The sequence below is a fragment of the Dendrobates tinctorius genome, unplaced genomic scaffold, assembly GCF_039654945.1.
Source record: "Dendrobates tinctorius isolate UK_male_01 unplaced genomic scaffold, ASM3965494v1 ptg000028l, whole genome shotgun sequence".
NCBI classification, from domain to species: domain Eukaryota; kingdom Metazoa; phylum Chordata; class Amphibia; order Anura; family Dendrobatidae; genus Dendrobates; species Dendrobates tinctorius.
The window spans coordinates 50,385,407-50,407,400 of record NW_027361696.1 but is presented as its reverse complement, the minus strand read 5'-3'; the positions used below and the strand labels follow the sequence as shown (position 1 = coordinate 50,407,400).

Below are 21,994 nucleotides of genomic sequence, written 5' to 3'. Positions count from 1 at the left end.
TTTGTTCTGCTGCTGTAATACTGTAATTTCCTCCGGGATCAATAAAGTTTATCTAATCTAATCTAATCTAATCTAATGGGTAACATAGCTGATGGGTGATGACATCACATCCTATTTAGGACATATTTACTTGTCTATGTCTGTGCTGATCCAATATAACATATGGCTCTGGGTATCACTAGACGATGACTGTACTCCTTGCTTTTTTCCCAGCAGTGTATGATGACATCACTCGTTGTATTTCCTTGCTGTTGATGACATCACTCATTGCATTTCCTTGCTGATGATGACATCACTAGTTGCATTTCCTTGCTGCTGATGACATTACTCGTTGCATTTCCTTGCTGCTGATGATGATATTACTCGTTGCATTTCCTTGCTGCTGTTGACATTACTCATTGCATTTTCTTGCTGTTGATGACATCACTCATTGCATCTCCTTGACCCCTGTGCTGGAGAACTGGTCGCCCTGTAAGTGTGATTGTCTGCCATATTACCCATGGTTATCTCTCTGTTCACATTGCGAGCTCATGTCCACTTACTATGTGTGTCTGTCATCCTCCGATAAAAACATCACTCGGCATGTGTACCCGAGACACCCCAAAGACAACGTCGTTAATCATGCGTTGCATTTCCTTGCTGCTGATGACATCATTCATTGCATTTCCTTGCTGCTGATGACAATACTCATTGCATCACCTTGCTGGTGACATTACTCTTTGCATTTCCTTGCTGTTGATGACATCACTCCTTGCATTTCCTTGCTGCTGATGACCTCACTCCTTACATTTCCTTTTTATTGATGACATCACTTATTGCATTTCCTTTCTGTAGATGACATCACTCATTGCATTTCCTTGCTGCTGATGACATCACTCATTGCATTTCCTTGCTGCTGAAGACAATACTCATTGCATCACCTTGCTGTTGACATTACTCATTGCATTTCCTTGCTGTTGATGACATCACTCGTTACATTTCCTTGCTGCTGATCACTCATTGCATTCCCTTGCTGCTGATGTCATTACTCATTGCATCACCTTGCTGTTGTCCTTACTCATTGCATTTCCTTGCTGTTGATGACATCACTCCTTGCATTTCATTGCTGCTGATGACATCACTCCTTGCATTTCCTTGCTATTGATGACATCACTCATTGCATTCCCTTGCTGCTGATGACGTTACTCATTGCATTTCCTTGCTGTTGATGACATCACTTGTTGCATTTCCTTGCTGTTGATGACATCACTTGTTACATTGCCTTGCTGATGACATCACTCGTTGCATTGCCTTGCTGCTGATGACATTAATCATTGCACTACTTTGCTGTTGACATTACTCGTTGCATTTCCTTGCTGTTGTTGACATCACTCGTTGCAACTCCTCGACCCCCGTGCTGAAGAACTGGTCGCCCTGTAGGTGTGATTGTCCGCCATATTACCCATGGTTATCTCTCTGTTCACATTGCAAGCTCGTGTCCACTTACTTTGTGTCTGTGACCCTTCGATTAAAAACATCACTCGGCACGTGTACCCGAGACACCCCCAAAGACAACGTAGTTAATCACGCCTGTCAGTGGCTGTGACATTGATATCACACCTGACGTGTCAGCTATCATTAATAATACGGCCACTTATGGGAGGCTGTCGGATAACCCCATCACTCATATCAATTGAAGGACAACAGCGTAACTCATTACACACTCAGCGGATCGCGCGCTAATTGTCAACAACAGATGGGAGCGCTGTCACTTGTCATATGTCGGTGTTGCTCCAAATTCTACCGCGCCTCATCATTAGCTGCAGTCGAGCTTCGCCCATTACACGTTAAGTCCGACTGAAGTAATCCCTCATCGAATGTCAGCCATCAGGTTGGTCAAATGTCAGCGTCACCCAACAGCGTTTACCCCTGTGTAAATGTCAGTCAGCAGATGACGCCTTTATATATCGCACACAAGGACCATATTACTTGTTGTGTGTCATCAAGTGGCAAAATCGGGTAAAGAAAAGCAACCGCACCCAACAAATGTTAATGTAACTCCACAGACGGCTTCTTCATTGCATGTCTTTATTAATCGTCAGATATCAGTATTATTTATCAGGTGTCGCTCAGTAGACGTCCGCGTCCCTTTTATGTCAATCATCGGATATCAAAATGGCTCGTTATGTCACTTGTGAAATATGTTACCCTGCAGACAACGACCTCACATAATATAGGTCAATGTCGACACCCATAACACCTGATAGATGACACCTTTACGTATTAAATGTCAGTGTCGCACACCAGGACAATATTACTTGTCATGTGTCAGAATCACTCGTCAAATATGGCAGCACCAGGTCAGTGTCCCGTCATGAAAAACAACCGCATACAACACATGGGTGCTCGAGTATTAATTAGATATTAGTATTATTTATCAGCTTTCAGTGTCAGAAATAATAATGTCACTCATTAACCGTCGGCATCACTGTAAAAACCTCATCACTTAGTACTCCAGGATCACTGCAAAAATAAAACTGTCATGCATTTTCTCCTATGCCTTTACTGAAATAATGCCATCACTTATTACCTCAATGTTGCTGCATAAATAATACCGTCACACCTTTCCCCCAGTATCACTGCAGAAACAATGCCGCCACTAATAACCCTTAGTATCACTACCGAAATAATACCATCACTCATTACCCCCATACCATTACGTACATAATACCGCAATAGAAAGACTGGCTCTCACGGGCACTTGTCACTGCAATCTCAAGATTACCGACTGGATTTATCTATGGATTGATGCATAAATAATAGTCACTCATTACCCCCATATCTCTATTGAAATAATACCAGCACTCATTAACCCCAGTATCACTACAGAAATAATGCCGTCACTCATTAACCCCAGTGTCACTATAGAAATTATACCGTCCCTCATTATTCCCAATATCACTACAGAAATTATACTGTCACTCATTACTTCAGTATCACTACAGAAATAATGCCGTCACTCATTACCCCCAGGTATCACTACAGAAATAATGCCGTCACTCATTAACCCCAGTGTCACTATAGAAATTATACCGTCCCTCATTATTCCCAATATCACTACAGAAATTATACTGTCACTCATTACTTCAGTATCACTACAGAAATAATACCGCCACTCATTCCCCCCAGGTACCACAACAGAAATAATGCCGTCACTCATTAACCCCAGTGTCACTATAGAAATTATACCGTCCCTCATTATTCCCTATATCACTACAGAAATTATACTGTCACTCATTACTTCAGTATCACTACAGAAATAATACCGCCACTCATTCCCCCCAGGTATCACTACAGAAATTATACTGTCACTCATTACTTCAGTATCACTACAGAAATAATACTGCCACTCATTCCCCCCAGGTATCACTACAGAAATAATGCCGTCACTCATTCCCCCCAGTATCACTACAGAAATTATACGGTCACTCATTACCCCAGTATTACTACAGAACTCATTACACGTCACCAATATTTGAATTTGTTTCTCATGCGACATCACCGCCACCCAATATACAGTATATCAGCGGGATGTGATGAAGTGGCCCTTACGGATTATGTATCGGTGTCGCAGGATACATCAGTGTCAGTCATGATATGCGGGTGCCATTATTGTTGATGGCGTCACCCATTCCAAGTTCATGGCTCCCCATTAAACAGAAGGTTTAGTCATCTGACATATAAGATATTAAATGATGATATTATTCATTGCAGTACATGATTTTTCTCAGCAGACTGACCTGACAACCCGCGAGTACTACATTATAGCAGTGAAGAACCGCCAAACCTGGGGAAAAGAGAAACCACAGTCAATTAGTCAGTATTGTCAATCCGAGGGCTTTGCATAACTGATTGGACGGCTGTGACGCCTGGACGATAGCTGGAGGCTCGTTTAGACATGGTGTCGTTAGTATGAAAGCCAAGCCCGTCACACGGTTCCCGCCTCTGCCTCCACCCTGGGAGCATCGGTCAAGATCGCGTTAACAGACTGAGGTTCTGGGATAACAGAAGTTAGTCTTCAACATGTAAAAATGAATTTACATATGTTAGCGTTTTCTTTTAGCACTAAGTTTCAGCCTGCAATATTATTTCTATCAGAACCCATCATTTTCAGGTTTTTGTACTTTTGGATGGAAGTTTCTAACCCTGTAATATAGGCTGGATGTGAGTTCAATGATTTCCTGCATACTGCTACCTCCATTAGATTGTATATCGGCACAGTTTCTATCCTGCACCTATTTTTTTTCATGTGCTTTCCTCCTTTTTTTTTCTGCCCTCCCTAAGACTATATATGCTTTCTCCCCTGCTGCTATTTCTAACACTGGAAAAAAAGCGGGACGAAAAGCATTTACTCCCACTAGCAAGAGATCTGGTGGATTTGCAGCTTTTTTTATGTGCAGCCAAAGGGTAGAACATTTTTAATGAAGAAAGGTGATTAACTTTTTGCATTTGAAAAGCGAATGAACGAAATAAAAAAAAAATGTGGAAAGTTAATTGTAGACTTTATATTGATTTCAGCTCAGAATATTTTTCAAGCAGCAGTGCCACACTGCCATGTATTGTACTTACTAAGATGCAATACCACGAATGGTCATAGTCAAGAGGTGGCGCTGTTTGTGTAAACGAAAATGGTATGAGAGAGAGGTGATAGAAGCCATTGTACAATAACCTTTTCTTGGTACAAAAAAGATCCTGTTTTCACATATCTCTTCCACTTGGGGAATATTTTCATTTTGGGATTTTCACCCTTGTCCTCATCAGGCCCCATCATAATGTTCTCCCCGTGTCTCCTCATTCTTTTTGCCTATATCTCAGGGCCTCCTTTAGTTTCCTGCCTTATACAGAGCAGCTGAAGGCTGTAAAAGTGACATGAAGTTTATAGATGCTCAGCCACACATCCCAGCACTGCGTGACAGTGACAAGTCACCCACCTGATCCACCTGCCTTGTTATATCACAATCCAGCCGCCTGTTCTCCTCCATCTGATGCTTATTTATCCTGCTCAGTCTTTATCTTCCCTGACTTCTCATATTACTTCCTCTTCTCCGTTTTATGCTAACAATTAATTCTCTTCCCTATAAATTAGGTAGAATTGCTTCAATGTAGCATCCGGTGGTCTCGCTATTATTATCCATTTTTACTCCGCTTCATAGGACACATTGACTCCAGCTTCACTGCATCGCTTAACGGAGGGTCAAAGGTGGTCTGGTACCCACTTATCAAATGTAACTATATACAAATGTAGCAGAGATGGGTTTATCATGAAGGAAACCTCTTATTAGAAAGATGCTACTGCAGGTGGAAAACTGAATTTGGCTCAATTTTCTCCCCCCAATTTGTTTTGTGCAAAAATGTCAAGCAGCTGTCATTTTGTTGACTTTGAAAGGACAGCAGAAAATGTCCTGCTGCACAATCCGGCTCCGGTGGGGTCGTCACTGGGCCGTCTTCTAATCGATTTAAGTCTGTTACATTGACTAAGCTGTGATATGAGCACATATATATTCGGAATCGATCACCAAATCTGAATTTGTCTTATTCGTGCCATATTGTTACCCTATTCATCCCGAATTTGTTTGATGATCGGTTTCAAACATATTCGGTAATTTCTACTTCCATTGACTCCAATGACATTCAACTGGGTTCAGTGAATATTGCAAAAACAATATCCGCCGCAGCTTGTAATCAGAACCGAATTTTGAAAAATTTGCTCAACTCTACTCAGGAGCCAACGAATATGTTGGGTACCGAAATATGCCGAAGACGGTCCAAGGATGACCACACCGGGTACCGAACTGAAGAAGACGGCTACACAGATGTGTGTCAGAACAGGTGAAGGCCAGTGTGTGCGTGTATATAATAATAATAATCTTTATTTGTATATAGCGCTAACATATTCCGCAGAGCTTTACAATTTGCACACATCATCATCACTGTCCCCGATGGGGCTCACAATCTAAATATACGGCATATATAATATATTTATTTAATGTTTTATGCTTTGGGGTCTGGAGCGCATACACAAATACATTTCTGGAGATTGACAAATCGAGTTTGGCTCAGTAATTTTTTTTTTGTTCCCAATACATTTTGTGCACAATGTCAGCCAGATATCATTTTCTGGCTTCAAAAGGACAGCGGAAAATATCCTGCTGCACAGTCCGGGTCCGGTGTGGTCATCATTGGGCTGTCTTCAATGATAGCCAGGCCGGAAGACATCAAAATCTCTTATCCTGACACTGCCGAGACATGAGTTCCGGTGCCTCCTGAGATGTTGGGCAATGGAATTTACCGAAGATGGCCCAAAGATGACCACACCGGTGACCAAAGTGTGGCAAGAACAGGTTAGTCTAATTTTTTTTATTTCTAAATGTTTTAAACGCTGGGGTCTGGAGCGCAAACACAAAGTCCTTTTGGTGTTTGGTAAATTGAATTTGGCTCTTATGTTTTTTTTCACCCAAATAGTTTTGTTCAAAACGTCACCCAGATGTTATTTCACTGGCTTCAAAAGGACAGCAGAATGGGTTAAAAAAAAAATAATACATGGTCTTCATGTGTCCCACCGTACTGTTCGGGTCCAGTCCGGTCACTGTTGTGGTCTTCATTGGGCCATCTTCTGGCATGAGCTATCGATGAAGTTTCCTACATTGACTGTACCGTGACTTGAGCTCAGGAGCCACCAACAATGTTTATGTTGGGTGTAAGAATATACCAAAGACGGCTAGTTGACCGAACTAAACAAGACGACGAGAAATATGTGAGGCAGGATTGAGGGACAGGTGTCCATATGTTTTTTATGCTCTGGGGTCTGGAGTGCATATGCAAATACCTTTTACCGTAGAGTGCTGCAACTCTCAGGTGCATGGCTGCTACATCTGTATAAGGGGGTGCCTGATGAAATCACTGGGGCTGCAGCGGGAAAGGGGCTTGGCTTGGCAGGGAAGAAGGCATGGTTTATAGTGCGCCATAAAGTGGAGCAACCAATAGACAAATACTAAGACTAGAAAAATATGAAATGTTCGGTTCCAGTAACCAGTTTGTGGGCCATCGGTTTATGGGATTACTTCACTCCTGGAATACACTGACCATTGTAATCAACTGGACTTTTCCAGTGAACCGCTCACCCGGTCCATAACTCCTGTGCAGAAGAAGAGGAGAATGTTCCACCCTCACAACTGTTATAGCACGTAAAATAACTCCGCCATGCAAAAACATGTCGTTTTTCCATTCCGAAAAGCTGTGAAATGTCCATTTTTTTTGGCGCCTTTTATTGCCATTTCCATTCACTTTTCTTGATGGAGCGAATGTCATTTGGTATTCACGCCGCCTCGTCGGATGCTCATTATAAGCTTTTTATAAAATGTCATCTAATACAGGACCGCAGCCTTTTGTTTCTGAACATGCAAATGCATCTCTATTCATTCTGTGCCGCGATTGCAGAGCTGCAGCTTTCATTCAGCGCCTCAGACGTCTGTTTACCCTTTTTTGAGTTTTTTTTTTTTTTTTTTTTTTTTTTACTTATTACGACTCGTTAATCAGTGACTTCTTTTTGTCTGTTGTGTTATGACTAAGTTTTCTCTTTGGAGATATAGTAACGTCTTCTACCTGAGCGCTATTCATCCTTGTCTTCTAAAATTCACATCTTCGTCGCTTATTATACTGAAGATCTGAAGAACTCGGACAATTTTCCTTGTCTTGTGTGATGCCCTTTGTTGGCGTCCCTCCCTTCATAAGGTTTACCACCACCATATACTGTAATATACCGTACATTTCCTGTGTTGTAATACCGCAATATAGCGATGAAAGCCATCTAATCCAGGGAAAATAATGGAATAATGTCTAATATGATATACAATTAATGATCAGCTAAATGGTAGTTACTACCAGCCACGTCGTGGTGCCCCTACAAAATATATGACTGCATAGGTCACACACTCTTAAGCACAGCCGCAGTTTCTTTTCATACTTAAGTCCGAGAGTGAGATCCGCAGCTATCATAAATTACTATTCCTATAGATAAGGCATTAATTTAGGGTCCCAAAGCACCCTTTTAAGGCTTGGATCACACAAACAAGAAACACGGCCAAGACTCGCATGTTAATATCCGGCACTGCCACCGGCACTCGGATCGGAGCGTGCGGCCGCATAGCAATACATGGAGCCACACGCTCTGCTCCTGAGTGCCGGCGGCAGTGCTGGGTATTAACATGCGAGACAGGCCTAAGACAGATGGCATAACCAAGTTCATGCATATTTCGAGATTAGTTCAAATCGCAATCCAACATCTCACACCCCAAAAATTAGACTGTAAAGGATCCCTGCTTTTTCTATGGTTAGAAGTCTAGTGGGCGGTACTTCTTGTTGGATGGTTCCTCTCACTGGACTCCTAAGCTTGGAAAGATCCAGGATTTGATGACTATAAAATACAGTTATACTGAAACATTTTCTAAAATACTATACATCATTCTATTCAGCGCTTTCTTCTCTGTTCCAGGCTGCCTGCAGATCAGACGCCATGTTCAATGGTAGAGGTTCCCTTTTAATCCATGATGAGGCCAGCAGCCCCATGGGTTGGTCCAAGAACATCTCCATGCCCATTGGCAGTGTTGAGTTTTCAGAATGTCTAAGGCTGCCGAGTCTTCTCTTCCGTCCTTTCATCTCTCGTTTTCCCCCTCCAGTTCTTGCTCTGTGTCTCTCGCTCCCTCTTCTCTGAGCCTCCTGTATGCCTCGTGCAGACAGATGGCTCTGCTCTCAGTGTATATATGATATTTTAGTCTCAGACGCACACACGTCTGATGCTCTTTTCGAGGGATTGTGTAAAAAGGCGTCCATGGTTCAGGCTGGATTCTCGGCTCTCCTATCAGTGCATTAGGGGCTCATCTTGTGACCTCTGCATTGACTTTCAGGAGCTAAAAGCTGGAGAGCCGCATTTATCCTCCTCCATTGACTCTTGTCGGGATTTGCTCTAGGATAGATTAACACTGCTCCCGTCTACATCAAGGTTTAATGCGAAATATGATGACCTCCGGTTAACGCTTTGCGTGCTGTTCCTCAGATTCACCGGCTGACGCTGGCCTCTCGTTGTTCGTTAGGGCATAAAAGCCTCCTGGGTCTAATAAAAAAAATTTGCGGTCAACATTGCCGGAGAAACATGTTAGACAGCCCGAATTACTAGGGCTGGGAACTTTTTGACAGGGGTACACATTTGTGACCCTCGTACCGTTCACAAAGTGTCACTCAAGGGTGACGTGAATGACCCCTTGAAGCTTTCCAACCAATCGGGTTGCCATCTCCTGCACCTCTGCCTTTCCTTTCACATCTTCTCTATAATTATTACCTTTTTCTGTCTTGCAGCTCGCTTTCCTTTAGATTTACCCATCAGTTCTATAATTTTCTACTGCCCCCCCTCCCTTCCTTTTTTTTTCTATCGCACCCCCCACCTCCCATCCTTTTATCGCACGCCCTGTCTTCTCCCGCTGGGTGTGATAACACTAGCTCCTATTTATACGTTTCTTTCTCTCACTTGTCGGAAGGAGTGAATGTGTGGATGGATGTGGAGCGGCGAGATTCTGCAGAGCTTATTACAGCCTAACAATCGTCCACTAGTGCTGCCACCTTGCCTCCCTCTCCCAACCCCTATAACCCAGGGCAATGCTCCAGTAGGACCTTCAATTTTGTATTTTATCCTCACGTCATTGCTCTGGACTCTACTACGATGTTATATGCCCTGAGGGTCTCCGCAGTTTATCATGTGCGCTTCTTTTCTTGTGGTTCTCCTGCAGAAAGCTGCTGCTGTATTCCCTGGGGTTAAGTCAATATTTATAACCATGAAGACGATAACTGTTGCTGCGCGTAGCCCGGTCTCTATCGCCTTCCTCTGCTCCTGTCTGTGTGCAAATATAGATTTGCACACGGAGAAAACGTCTGACTTGAAGTCTATGCGGTTCATCGAAGATCTATGACTTGTCCTGTGATATCTGGTACCAGACATATTAACAGCAGATCCTATAGATTGAGAAGTGCGGCCACCATGGATTGGTCTTGTCTTCAAATTTTCTAGATCTCGACCCAATCATCTATGGTGAAAAACAAGCTGTCACCTTGATATGTCATGTTCCTACATTGCTAACCCACCATCTTCTGCTGAATGAGGCCACTGCTATTAAGAAACAGAGCAGCCACGAAGGGGGTACTTGATCTGTCCAACATTCGGTAGGTGTCACTTCCTCATGATGCCAGGGCCCAAAGTTGCCAGTAGATCATTTCCCCGTCACGCTATTGCCATGGCTTGTCTTCTTCCCATAGTGCAATCTCTTCCCCAAGTGAGTGCCGCACATATAGCCGACCGACCACATGCTGGAAATGTGATCCATCCAGGCAACTTCTGCTATTGCTCCATGGTCCAGTTCTGATGCTCATGCCAATTATATTGACTTTCTATGGGACACTATGGGTACTCCCATATACAGCAAGCTTTGATGCTCTACATGTCCCTACATCATTTCTATCACAGACAAAAGGAACCTTTTTAGCAATTTGTGCTACTGGTCCTCTTCTTTGGGATCAGACCAGAGGGCTAGTCTTTACTACCTACTAAAATTGCTGAATCTCAGGAGCCCATGAACCTTTCTATTAGTCATCCTTCCTTGGGCCACAATTGGTAGGTTCTAGCTATACTGTATACCAGGGACACCCCACAAGATGTGCTGTGTATCAGCGACATTGCACAAGTTGTGCTGTGTACTAGGAAGATTCCACAAGACGTGCAGTGTACCGGCAACACCCTCACGAGACATACCAGCAACACCCTTACAAGACATCTCATGTACCAGCATACCGGCGACACCCTCATGAGATGTACTGAGCACCAGCGACACCTTCACGAGATGTGCCTTGCCAAGCACCAGTGTCGCCCTCACGAAACGTTCGATGTACTGGCGAGACTCTCATGAGACGTGCTGTGTCCTGAAAATGCCCTCATGAGACAAGACGTGCAGAGCACTGGTGTCACCCTCACGAGATGTGCCGAGTACCGCCGACACCATCACAAGACATGCAGTGTACCGGTGACACCCTCATGAGACGTGCCGTGTACCGCCGACACCATCATGAAACATGCCGTGTACCAGCGACACCCCACAAGACTTGAAGTTTTGGGGTATGCTGGCTTAAACATATAGACTTAATAATTTGGTCCTTGTTACAGTCGCTCAGATCCTCACTCTTGCCCACTTTTCCTGCTTGGATGGATAGACAGACAGATTTCAGAGTATTTTTCCTAAAAATTCTATGCTATTTTTCTACTATTTCTCCTGAATATTTACATACAAATTGCCAACTGAGCGTTACTATTGCTCATTTCAGAGGGGCGTGTCCCTGTCTGATACCGACCTCACTGATTGGACAATATCAGACATTCTAGGGACACACCCCTCTCTGCTAACGCTCAGTTGTTATTTTATATAAAAATAAATTGCGCAGAATGACAGAGGAAAGGCACAAAATTAGGAAAAAGTTCCACTATCAGAACCTACGGCTGCGCCATGAACCTCTTATGCAGTAATGGATTTGTAAATAGAAAAATAAATTTGCTCATACATCCCCTAAGTATTTTATTTTTTGTTTTTTTTTTTCATACCGACTGAGGTGCCCTGGAGAGTAATCTCATTTTTTGTACCACACAGCAGTACCAGTGCTCACTACACTCGGCACAGAGTGGGTGGCCGAAAGCTTGGTGGCATAGCTTCAGGTGAGGTCTTAATCAAGGATCGGCAAAGTGGCATCACCGCCCCCTCCTGTCTCCACGGTTGGATGAAGATGTTCAGGGCGAGCGGCACTGCGCACTAGAACAGCAGAGGGGCTGCAGGGCAGAGCCAAGCTTCTTAATAGCACCATTATGTTAATCTCTTCCAGAGATGCGAGCGGATCTTCAGGCTGGAGGTTAATTTTGGGAACCCTTTAAATATGTATGTAATCAGGGCCCGGAACCCTTCCAGTCGTACCTCTCGTTACACATGCAAATCAGCAGCAACATGTGACCTGTAGATATTAACCCCTCGGTTGTTCTTTTTTTTAATGGCGACACAGTGGCTTGGATTTACGTGAGATTCGGATCAACTGGGCAGAACTATAAGTGGGTGAATTCATGCTGCGCAGAAAGGATCCAGATTTTCTGTGTGGATTTGCGCACATTTGTGTTGTTTTTTCCTTTTCTTTTTCAAGATGGTGGGGGGGTCTTCAAAAGATCCCCAGCTTCTGTTGTAATACATAACGCATGTGTCGCCTCTTGACAACCGTTTAAATGCTGCTGTCTGTGGTTGGCAGTGGCATCTACATGGTATTTATTGATCAGCACCATTTCCGGTCGCTGCTATTACAGTCAGGTGTCGGCTCTGATGTTTAAAGGGCTAAAGTAAAATCTGTAACTAAATCTGCCCTGAAATCCACATACGGTAAATTAGTGCTTCTCTTTCAGAATTTCCTATGGATATTTTTCAACATCACTCTGATCCACATGAACGTGAAGACTTTGGGGCAGATTTATGAAAACTGTCTAAATGAAAAGCTATCCCTGTTAAGGCCCCGTTACACATAGCGATGTCTCAGCGATCCCACCAACGATGCGACATGGATGGGATCGCTGGGACATCATTAGGCTGATCGCTGGTGAGCTGTCACATAGACAGCCCCTCCAACGATCAGGACCAGTGAGTGTAGTGACCAGCAGATTCTCAGGATGCAGTCACGAGACAGGGATATAACTTGTATAATCAACTTTTATAAATTGGAGCCACTAGGGCTATACTGAACAGGCAGACGGGGGGGTAAACACAAATCTGTCCTCGCAGGTACTCAATAAAATAAACAATACTTTCTTAAGGAAACTGGGAGTACCCCGGCTAGTCCGAGTGTAGAAAGCAGGAACGTGGCCAAACTATGGTAATTATGGATATAGTTCACTTATCCTTCCTTGCGTCACTTGGGATCGCAGATGCGGCCGCTTAGAGATCGTTGGTGCGGCTGGCTTGACGCCTCGATATCCCGGGAAGATTTGGGCTCGACAGGCCCTTGAAGAAACGATGCCGGTGGGGCACAACAGGCCCTGATGAAACGATGCCGGTGGGGCGCAACAGGCCCTGAAGAAACGATGCCAGTGGGGCGCAACAGGCCCTGAAGAAATGATGCCGGTGGGGCGCAACAGGCCCTTGAAGAAACAATGACGGTGGAACATGGTAATGACGCAGTTCCCAACTGACCAGTAGCTGTTCTCTGATAAGAGTCCCTCCACAGCCGGGAAATGGGCCTCTAATGTCGCCTAGGACGAGGTGGTGTCCCCTGAGGCCGGTGATGACAGGGTCGCCGCAATGGGAGAAGGCCAGGGGGCAGTGTCCAGGCCTCTGTGGCCGCTTTACGTGTCGTCACAGCCGCGACCTGCGGTAAGGGATCTGTCTCACCAAGGCGGGGGGCAGCGGGCGTGGCTTTCTGCGAACGGGGCGGGAAGCGGCCTCCGGTAAGAGTCTCTCACGTCTCCCTTATCGGTGAGTGCGCAGTATCCTCCTCACCGGCTCCTGTCTGTGTCCCTCCAAGTTGCCCGGCTTCCTGCCTCCTGTCACACTCTCTCCCAACTGCCACTTCAGCGCGCCCCCTGCTCCTTTTATCCTTGCCCCGCCCCCTATTTCCCTGACAACTTCAGTCAAGTCTCTCCTTTTACTCTCCTCCCAGTATTGTGGCGTCACAAAATGACATGTGTGATGGGGCCTTTACTCATAGCAACCAATCACAGCACAGCTATCATTTCTTATAATGCTCTGGCAAAATGAAAGCTGTGCTGTGATTGGTTACATGGAAAACAAGGATAGGGTCATAAATCTGCCCATAGCAACCTTGTTCTGACTTTTTCTTGGTGACATCTTTTACTGATTTCAATTACAGAGTTCATAAGTCTATGTGCACACGTAGATTTTGGTCCTGCCTATTTTTCCGCGCGGATTTGTAAAAATCCGCAGGTAAAATCTCAGGTCAACAGACCTGCGGTTTACCTGCGGATTAGCCTGTGGTTTAGCCCTGCAGTTTATCACCTCTACAATGGTGAAGGTGTGAAACCGCAGCGGGATCCGCACAAAGAATTGACATGCTGCGGATTGTAACCCGCAGCAAATCCGCGCTGAGAAATCCGCAGCATGTGCACAGCGTTTTTGGTTTTACCATTGTAAACAATGGTACTGTACAACACAGCAGAAACTGCTGCGTACCCGCAGGACCAGAAACGCTGCAGATCCGCAGCAGAATCCGCACCGTGTGCACATAGCCTAAGTGTTGTCAGCCAGCTTTTCACAGACACTGAAAGCGCCACTTGGAGCTCCTGAGTTCGCCGCTTGAAGCTCCTGAGCTCCAATACATAATCCGTAACATGGTCCATGTTCCATATTGTTCTTATTTGGTAGTGGAGCATGTGGGTTTATTTGGCAACTGTATATTTGCTTCTATCTGAGGCCTAAATTAAAGTACCTGAGCCTCAATACATACACTACTCAAAAAAATTAGGGATATTTGATTATCTTCAGGCAAAATTTATGGAACACTTTAAAAACTTCCCGCTACAGTGATATTATCTGATGGCGGTTGGGCATTAAGTAGAAGCAGCGATGATGATATCCTCATCTAAAACAATTTTTGGAAACAGAAGCCCACAGCAGTGGTGGTATACCCCAATAATATATGTCAGTGTTATGATGAGTCACCGAAGGAGGAAAAAACAAAATGCCAGCTAAATCCAGAAAAACCAGAGAGGTTGGCAGCTATCGGATTGCAGACCCGAACCTATCCACAACAACTAGCAGTAGCCGTGGGGGGTTCCTACGGTGCCCTAGACTCCTCGATCACAGCCGGAGAACTATATAGCCTAAAGACAGAAAGGGGAATAACTAAACTGCCCCAGAGCAGACCCCAAAGCAATAGGCAGCCCCCAACATATAATGATGGTGAAGCAAGATGAAAACACTAACACAGATAGAAAGATAGGTTGAGCAAATTATGGGGCCCAAGCTAACTACATAGGACAGGATAGGAAAGCTGCTGTCTGCCATCCGCAAAAACCCTATCAAAATGAGCCAACCGACTGATAGGAAAAACAGGCCCTGAAGTCGCTAGGCTTCAAAAGACTATATCAGCACTCAGGTATATTCTGAAGACAGAGCAAAAGATCAACAGATCAGAGACAAAAATGGAAAACAGCTCACCCCTGGCTGGGGATGGCAGAACGCCCAAAAACAAGGCAAAACAAAAACAAAACTGAAGATTACAAAGCAGAGCAGAAAAACTTAGCTTTGAGATGCAGGAATCAGACTGGTCTCCAAGAATCCAGCAGGAAAATCACCAGCCAGGAAGAAGGGCGTCGGCAGCCTTATAGCCAGTCCTCAATTCCAGCTACCCAGTCATCATCTAGCTGCCCAGGTGTTTGGTAATCAGCCTCACCACCTTCCTTCACCAGAGGAGGGAGTTCATCAGACCTCAATGGTGAAGGGAAAAATGAACTCACAGCATGTCAGTGTCTCAATAACTTGTCATGGGGTCTTGAGCATCAATTACTTATTGACAACGACGTCTCCTGCTGCTCACAAGTGGAGTTATGGTCTGCAGAGACATGGCTTCCCACTGTTCTTGAAGGGCGGCCCTCAGGTCATTGAGGTTCTGGGGTACAGAGTTACGAGCCGCTACATGGCAACTCGGCTGATCCCAGAGGTTTTCTAGGATTTTTCTTGAGATCCCCCAGTCTCCAGCAGCCGTTCCCTAATGATGCCACCTCAATGAGCCTGGAGCATTGTCGTCCATGAAGATGAAATTAGGCCTGTGTTTTTTGTGCAGAGGCACAATAACTGGATTAGTGATGTTATTCCAGCAGTAGGGGCTTGTCACACTACTGTTCACAAAATGTAGGGCAGTTCTGTATTGACGAGACTGACTTGTCCACGCCAACACCATCACCACAGGCTAGTCTAGTGACAACAGTGGCTGATGCATAGCGCTCTCCTTGACATCTCCAACTTCGTTGGCAGCCATAATTTCTGCTCAGCATGAATCTACTTTCATCAATGGACAGCACTGAGGCCCACTGGTCCCATGTCCAGCTTAGATGCTCCCTGGCCCATGCAAGACGACACCTGTTCCTGATGGTGTGATCAGGTTCCCTTGCAGGTCGTCTAGCACGCAGAACACTATGATGTAAACTGTTTTGAATGGTCTGACGTGACACTTGGGTGCCTCTCACCTGGAGTTGTGTGGCATTCATCATCTGGTTCCGAAGGGCATTATTCACAATGAAGCAGTCATCAGTGTGGGATCTGGCCAAAGGACATCCACTTCTTTGCCTTTCTGTGACTCTTCCAGTCTCTCTGTATCTCTTTTGCAACCTGTTGATTATACTCTGTGACTCTAAGCTCGGTGGCCACTTCAGTCTTAAGGAAATTCTGCTTGAAGCCTCGCAATGGCAGGAACTCATGAGCAATTATTAGGTATCGTCTTGGTCTCATGATGTCAAAATGTGAACAGCATGATGATTACTGTTTAATACAATTTCTAATTGAACCCGGAATTGTAGTGGCCGATTCATGGATCAAACATCTGAATTTTGCCATTAATCCCCTTGTTAGAGAACATCAAGTTGTGCGAAAAGTATTGAAACATTAAGCATTTAGACATGTGCATTCAAAAGTTTAGGAAGGTCACATTAAGTTCACCTGAAAAAGTTAGTGCATTTTAGGTTCACCCTGAAATTTCGCCTGAAAGCCAAATATCCCTAACTTTTTGTGCATAGTTTATTTACACTGCCCCCATTGATAACACTAGCCCCGCTACAGCTTCACCCCAGGCTTATAACACTTTTCATACATGGCAGTGGTCCTCTCTTGGCCTATGTATTGTTGAGTTGTCCATATTAATGTACTATAAGGTTTCTCATCTTTCTATGCTCCTGTTATGTTGCTGTAACAGCTACCGAAGGATGGGGCTTCATCCATTGTGTACGTCTTCTGCGACCTCTTGAGATGCTTTTGACTGTAGAAGCCTCTTAGCAACCATTATAGCCCACACTGGTGGCTGCGTTCAGCATCACTCATGAGCCCGACTTTACCACGAAGCCTTATTAATTAGGCCGATCCTCGTTCTTTTCGTTTCATTCTTAGTGTTGACGTGCTTGAAACCACCACTGGGGACTTGATGCTGTGACGTGGAGCTTAACTACTGTATCTTTAGGCAGATAAAAGAATATTGATAGCAGCTTTAGATGTGGCTGGATAATAATTCATGATGTAACTTGCAGCAAAGTAGAAGCATAATTTGAAGCTAAAGGAACTAGCATGAACATTGAGGAGCGACACCCTTCATGAAGGCACTAAGAGCATCTGCAACTGCTCCCATTGCACCCCTTCTAAATGCAGCTCCTAAAGTGACTCAAAATTTTACACAGACCTCATCTAAATGTCAATCAAAATTATCTTATTTGGACTCCTATTTACAGTGAACACAACAGTTGGGGTACCACGTATGAACTTTAAAGTGGCCCTGTCGCTAGGTGAAAAGTGGCCAGATTTTGCTCTTATTGTATTCCTAATGCTTCATTGAGAATTCTGTTTTTTTGTGTTTCTTAAAACCCCATACAGTTCCAGAGATACAGTTGTGCTCAAAAGTTTACATACCCCAGCAGAATTTTTGCTTTCTTGGCCTTTTTTCAGAGAATATGAATGATAACACCAAAACTTTTTCTCCACTCATGGTTTGTGGGTGGGTGAAGCCATTTTTTCTACTGTGTTTTCTCTTTTTAAATCATAATGATAACCCAAAACATCCAAATGACCCGGATCAAAAGTTCACATATCCTGGTGATTTTGGCCTGATAAAATGCACAGAAGTTGACACAAATGGGTTTCAATCTAATATATAAAGCTCAAGTGTGTGTATGTATGTATGTATGTGTGTATGTCCGGGATTGGCATCCGCGCCGTCGCAGCTACAGCCACAAAATTTGGCACAGTCACACGTCTGGACCCCGAGAGTATCCTAGGCTATGTTGTGAGGCGAAATTTTAACCCCGCGCATTCCAATTCACCAAACAATTTTGCCCCTATCTACATAATGAGGGAAAAAGTGTGTATCAAGCCCCGCCCCTCATTATGATGTCAATGGTTGCCATGGCGATGCTGATGTCATAGGTTGCAAGCCCCGCCGCTCATTATGATGTCATAATGGTTGACTATGGGATGGAGGATGTGTGATTGGTATATGGGCACTGGACTATGGGATGGAGGATATATATGACAGGTATATGGGTACGGGACTATGGAATGGAGGATGTGTGATGGGTATATGGGCACTGGACTATGGGATGGCGGATATGTATGATGGGTATATGGGCACGGGACTATGGGATGGAGGATATGTATGATGGGTATATGAGCATGGGACTAAGGGATGGAGGATGTGTGATGGCTGGGTATATGGGCACTCGACTATGGGATGGAGGATATGTATGATGGGTATATGGGCACGGGCCTATGGGATCTTGGATATGTATGATGGGTATATGGGCACGGGACTATGGGATGGAGGATAATTATAATTTGCTATAACTAACCACAGTTAGTTACTATGCCCGGGCAGCGCCGGGCTCTTCAGCTAGTGTCTACTAAAGGTGACTTCCTCACCTGTGACCTGTTTGCTTGTAATCAGTAAGTGTGCATAAAAGCTGAGTGAGTTTCTGGGGTCCAGACAGACTCTTGCATCTTTCATCCACCCACTGTTGTTTCTGAATTGAGTCATGGCGAAAGCATAAGAATTGTCAATAGATCTACCGGAAAAGATAGTTGAACTGTATAAAGCAGGAAAGCGATACAAAAAGATATCAAAGGATTTGATAGCAGTGTTCAAACTGTGATTTAACAAAAGGAAAATCAGAGGCTCTGTAAAAACAAAACCACGGTCAGGTAGACCAACAATAATTTCGTCAACAGCTGCCAGGAAAATTGTTCGGGATGCAAAGAAAAACCCACAAATAACATCAGCTGAAATACAATACTGGACTCTCTGAAAACTAGCAGTGTGGCTGTTTCAAGATGCCCAATAAGGAGGCACATGAAGAAAAATGGGCTGAATGGTCGAGTTGCCAGAAGAAAGCCATTACTGCGCAACTGTCATAAAATATCTCACCTACACAAAACGGCACAAAGACAAGCCTCAAAACTTCTGGAACAAGGTAATTTGGAGTAATGAGGCCACAATTGAACCTTTTGACCACAACCATAAACGTTACATTTGGAGAGAGATCAACAAGGCCTATGATGAAAGGAACACCATTCCTACTGTAAAGCACAGAGGTGGATCACTAATGTTTTGGGGATGTGTGAGCTACAAAGGCACAGGAAACTTGGTAAAAGTTGAAGGAAAGATGAATGCAACACGTTATCGGCAAATACTGAAGGCAAATTTGCAATCATCAGCCTGGAAGCTGCGCATGGGACATACTTGGATGTTCCAACATGACAACAATCCAAAAGACAAGGCCAAGTCGACCTGTCATTGGCTACAGCAGAACAAAGTGAAGATTTTGGAGTGGCCATCTCAGTCTCCTGACCTCAATATCATTGAGCCACTCTGGGAGATCTCAAGCTCGCAATTCATGCTAGACAGCCCAGGAATTTACAGGAACTGGAGGCTTTTTGTCAATAAGAGTGGTCAGCCTAACCATCTGAGAAAATAAAAAACCTCATCCACAACTACCACAAAAGACTTCAAGCTGTCATTGATAATAGAGGGGGCAATACACGGTATTAAGGGTTATGTGAACTTTTGATAAGGGTCATTTGGACGTTTTGGGTTGTCATTATGATTTAAAAAAAGAAAGCACAGTAGTTTGACAATAAATGGCTTCACCCAACCACCAGCCATGAGTGGAGATAAAAGGTTGGTGATATCATTCATATTCTCTGAAAAAAGGCCAAGAAAGCAAAAATTCTGCTGGGATATGTAAACTTTTGAGCACAACTGCAAGGAGGCTTTTTATTTAGTGCTAATTTTTATGATATTTGCAAAGGGGAGTGGCTTATAGAATTGACTGTGGGTGTGTCTTTAGACTGCTCTACATTATTACCCATTGAGCAATGCCCCCTCCCCCTTGTAAAGACCATAAAAAATATAATAAAACAGCCCATATCTTTGGTACCATGTGACAGATTTAAAAACAAAGAAAACAAAAAATGTAATATTCTGGCCAGCATTGAGCTAAAAGAAGCACTTCTCCTCCTCCCATCAAAGTTTTTGTCCTCTTAATATATTGTAGTCATCATGTTATATAGCATTCTGTACTTGCAATTACTCATTTTGCCTTTCTACCCATCTTATTCTTTTCTTTTCACTGTAGAAACAGGAAGACTCTTGTCTCTGCATTTATTATTCCTCTCTTCAACTTCTGACCTAGCTGCTCCCTCCTCCCCCTTCCAGGGAGTTTTGCAGTAACTCACCAGTCATACAGGGAAAATTGACCTTGTTTCTACATACAGGTTAGAAGGATTCAGCTCATCATGTGGTGTCATAGACCTAATGGAAAATGGAATAATTAATTGGGTATAAAGACAAAATGAGCAATTGTAAGTACACAATGCTATATAATGTGATGATTGTAATATATTAAGAGAATAAAAACTTTTCTGGAAGGAGGAGGAGTGCATCTTTAAAATGAGCAAAAATTGGTCACTTTTGACTTGCTGACAGGTCCTCTTCAATGGTAGGTCTCCACGTGTGTGTGGTCACTTTTCCACCATAAATAGTTACCAGGCACTCTTTTCAATGGAAATCACAGTATTACTATCATCTTTGTTTCATTTTTTAGGATTATTTTGTACATATCGGGTAGAGTCTCTTTTATTTGGTCCCATATTTACACTGATTATGATAGTAGTGGTGCCACTGATGGACTTTAATGGTGGATAATCAAGAATATGTATCCATTTCTCCTTCAAAAATGGTGGTTGGCCAACAGAACTCATAATATTGTTTTATAAATGCAATATACTGTACATCACGGATTCCTTACACAATAATTTTTTTTTTATTTGAACCCATATTTATTCTAAATATGATAGAAGAGCCTTTGATGCACCGTAATGGTTGGTCACCAAATGTGTGACCATTTGTGACCCAATAATGAGGGTTAGGTATCCTTTTAATGAATATCCCACGGGTGAAATCCTACCAATTAGACTTGCACATCCTATCCAGGAGATGCACCCTATATTTTCTCCACAGGGAAGCCCCATTAGAAATCCGTACATAGGCAACTCGCCAATCAGTTTGCCTAACTTATCTATAGGTCTACATTTCCCCTATGTTTCTGTACAGGCGTGGCTGTAGATTTTAAACTGTAAAATACTATTAAAAGTGAAGATACGTTGTAACCAGTCAGGTTTTAGAACCCATCATTCCTCTCAATTAGAGCCCGTTCTTGTCCATTTATGGCCGTCTACCACCCAGACCTTGAAATCTGATGTTGCGAGTAGCTGGTTAAGACCAACACTCCAGCAGATTACAATCAGGCAGTGAAAATATTCACTCCATAAACGTGCAGAAATGTTGAGAATATTTATGAGGTTAATAGATTTTTGGCAGCCACAGATATTCTTTATAGGTTGAGCACGTGGGATTTTTATAGATCCTCTTTCACACAAGCTTCCTAGACCTCACACGCCTTCTGCTCCACTCTTGCCGCTCCTCTTAAGCCGCTCTTTTCAGAATAGTACTGGGAGAGGAAAGTAGGAAAGTTTTAATACCCACAATTTTGGATGTGATTTAGAAAGAAGGTAATTTTGTATAATTTCGAGCTTTGCTCCTATAAGGATGTATTTTTTTTTTGTACTCCATGAGATGGGAAAAGCATCATTTGAAGAGACTAAAATGCAGGTCTGAGTGAGTC

The 21,994-nt window shown here is 43.7% G+C and overlaps 1 protein-coding gene across 2 annotated transcripts in view; it reads left to right on the top strand.

The window, feature by feature from the left end:
- Positions 1-21,994, top strand: part of CADM4 (cell adhesion molecule 4) — a 338,959-nt gene that overhangs the window by 205,530 nt on the left and 111,435 nt on the right. The window contains exon 1 of one of the 2 annotated variants that reach the window (XM_073570669.1): positions 20,648-20,672. The exons of the other annotated variant lie outside the window; for it this stretch is intronic. Within the exon in view, the coding sequence (XP_073426770.1) occupies positions 20,663-20,672 (10 nt within the window). The 5' untranslated portion in view covers positions 20,648-20,662. Of the gene's footprint in view, positions 1-20,647; positions 20,673-21,994 lie in introns of those variants that run through there. 2 annotated transcript variants of the gene reach the window in all.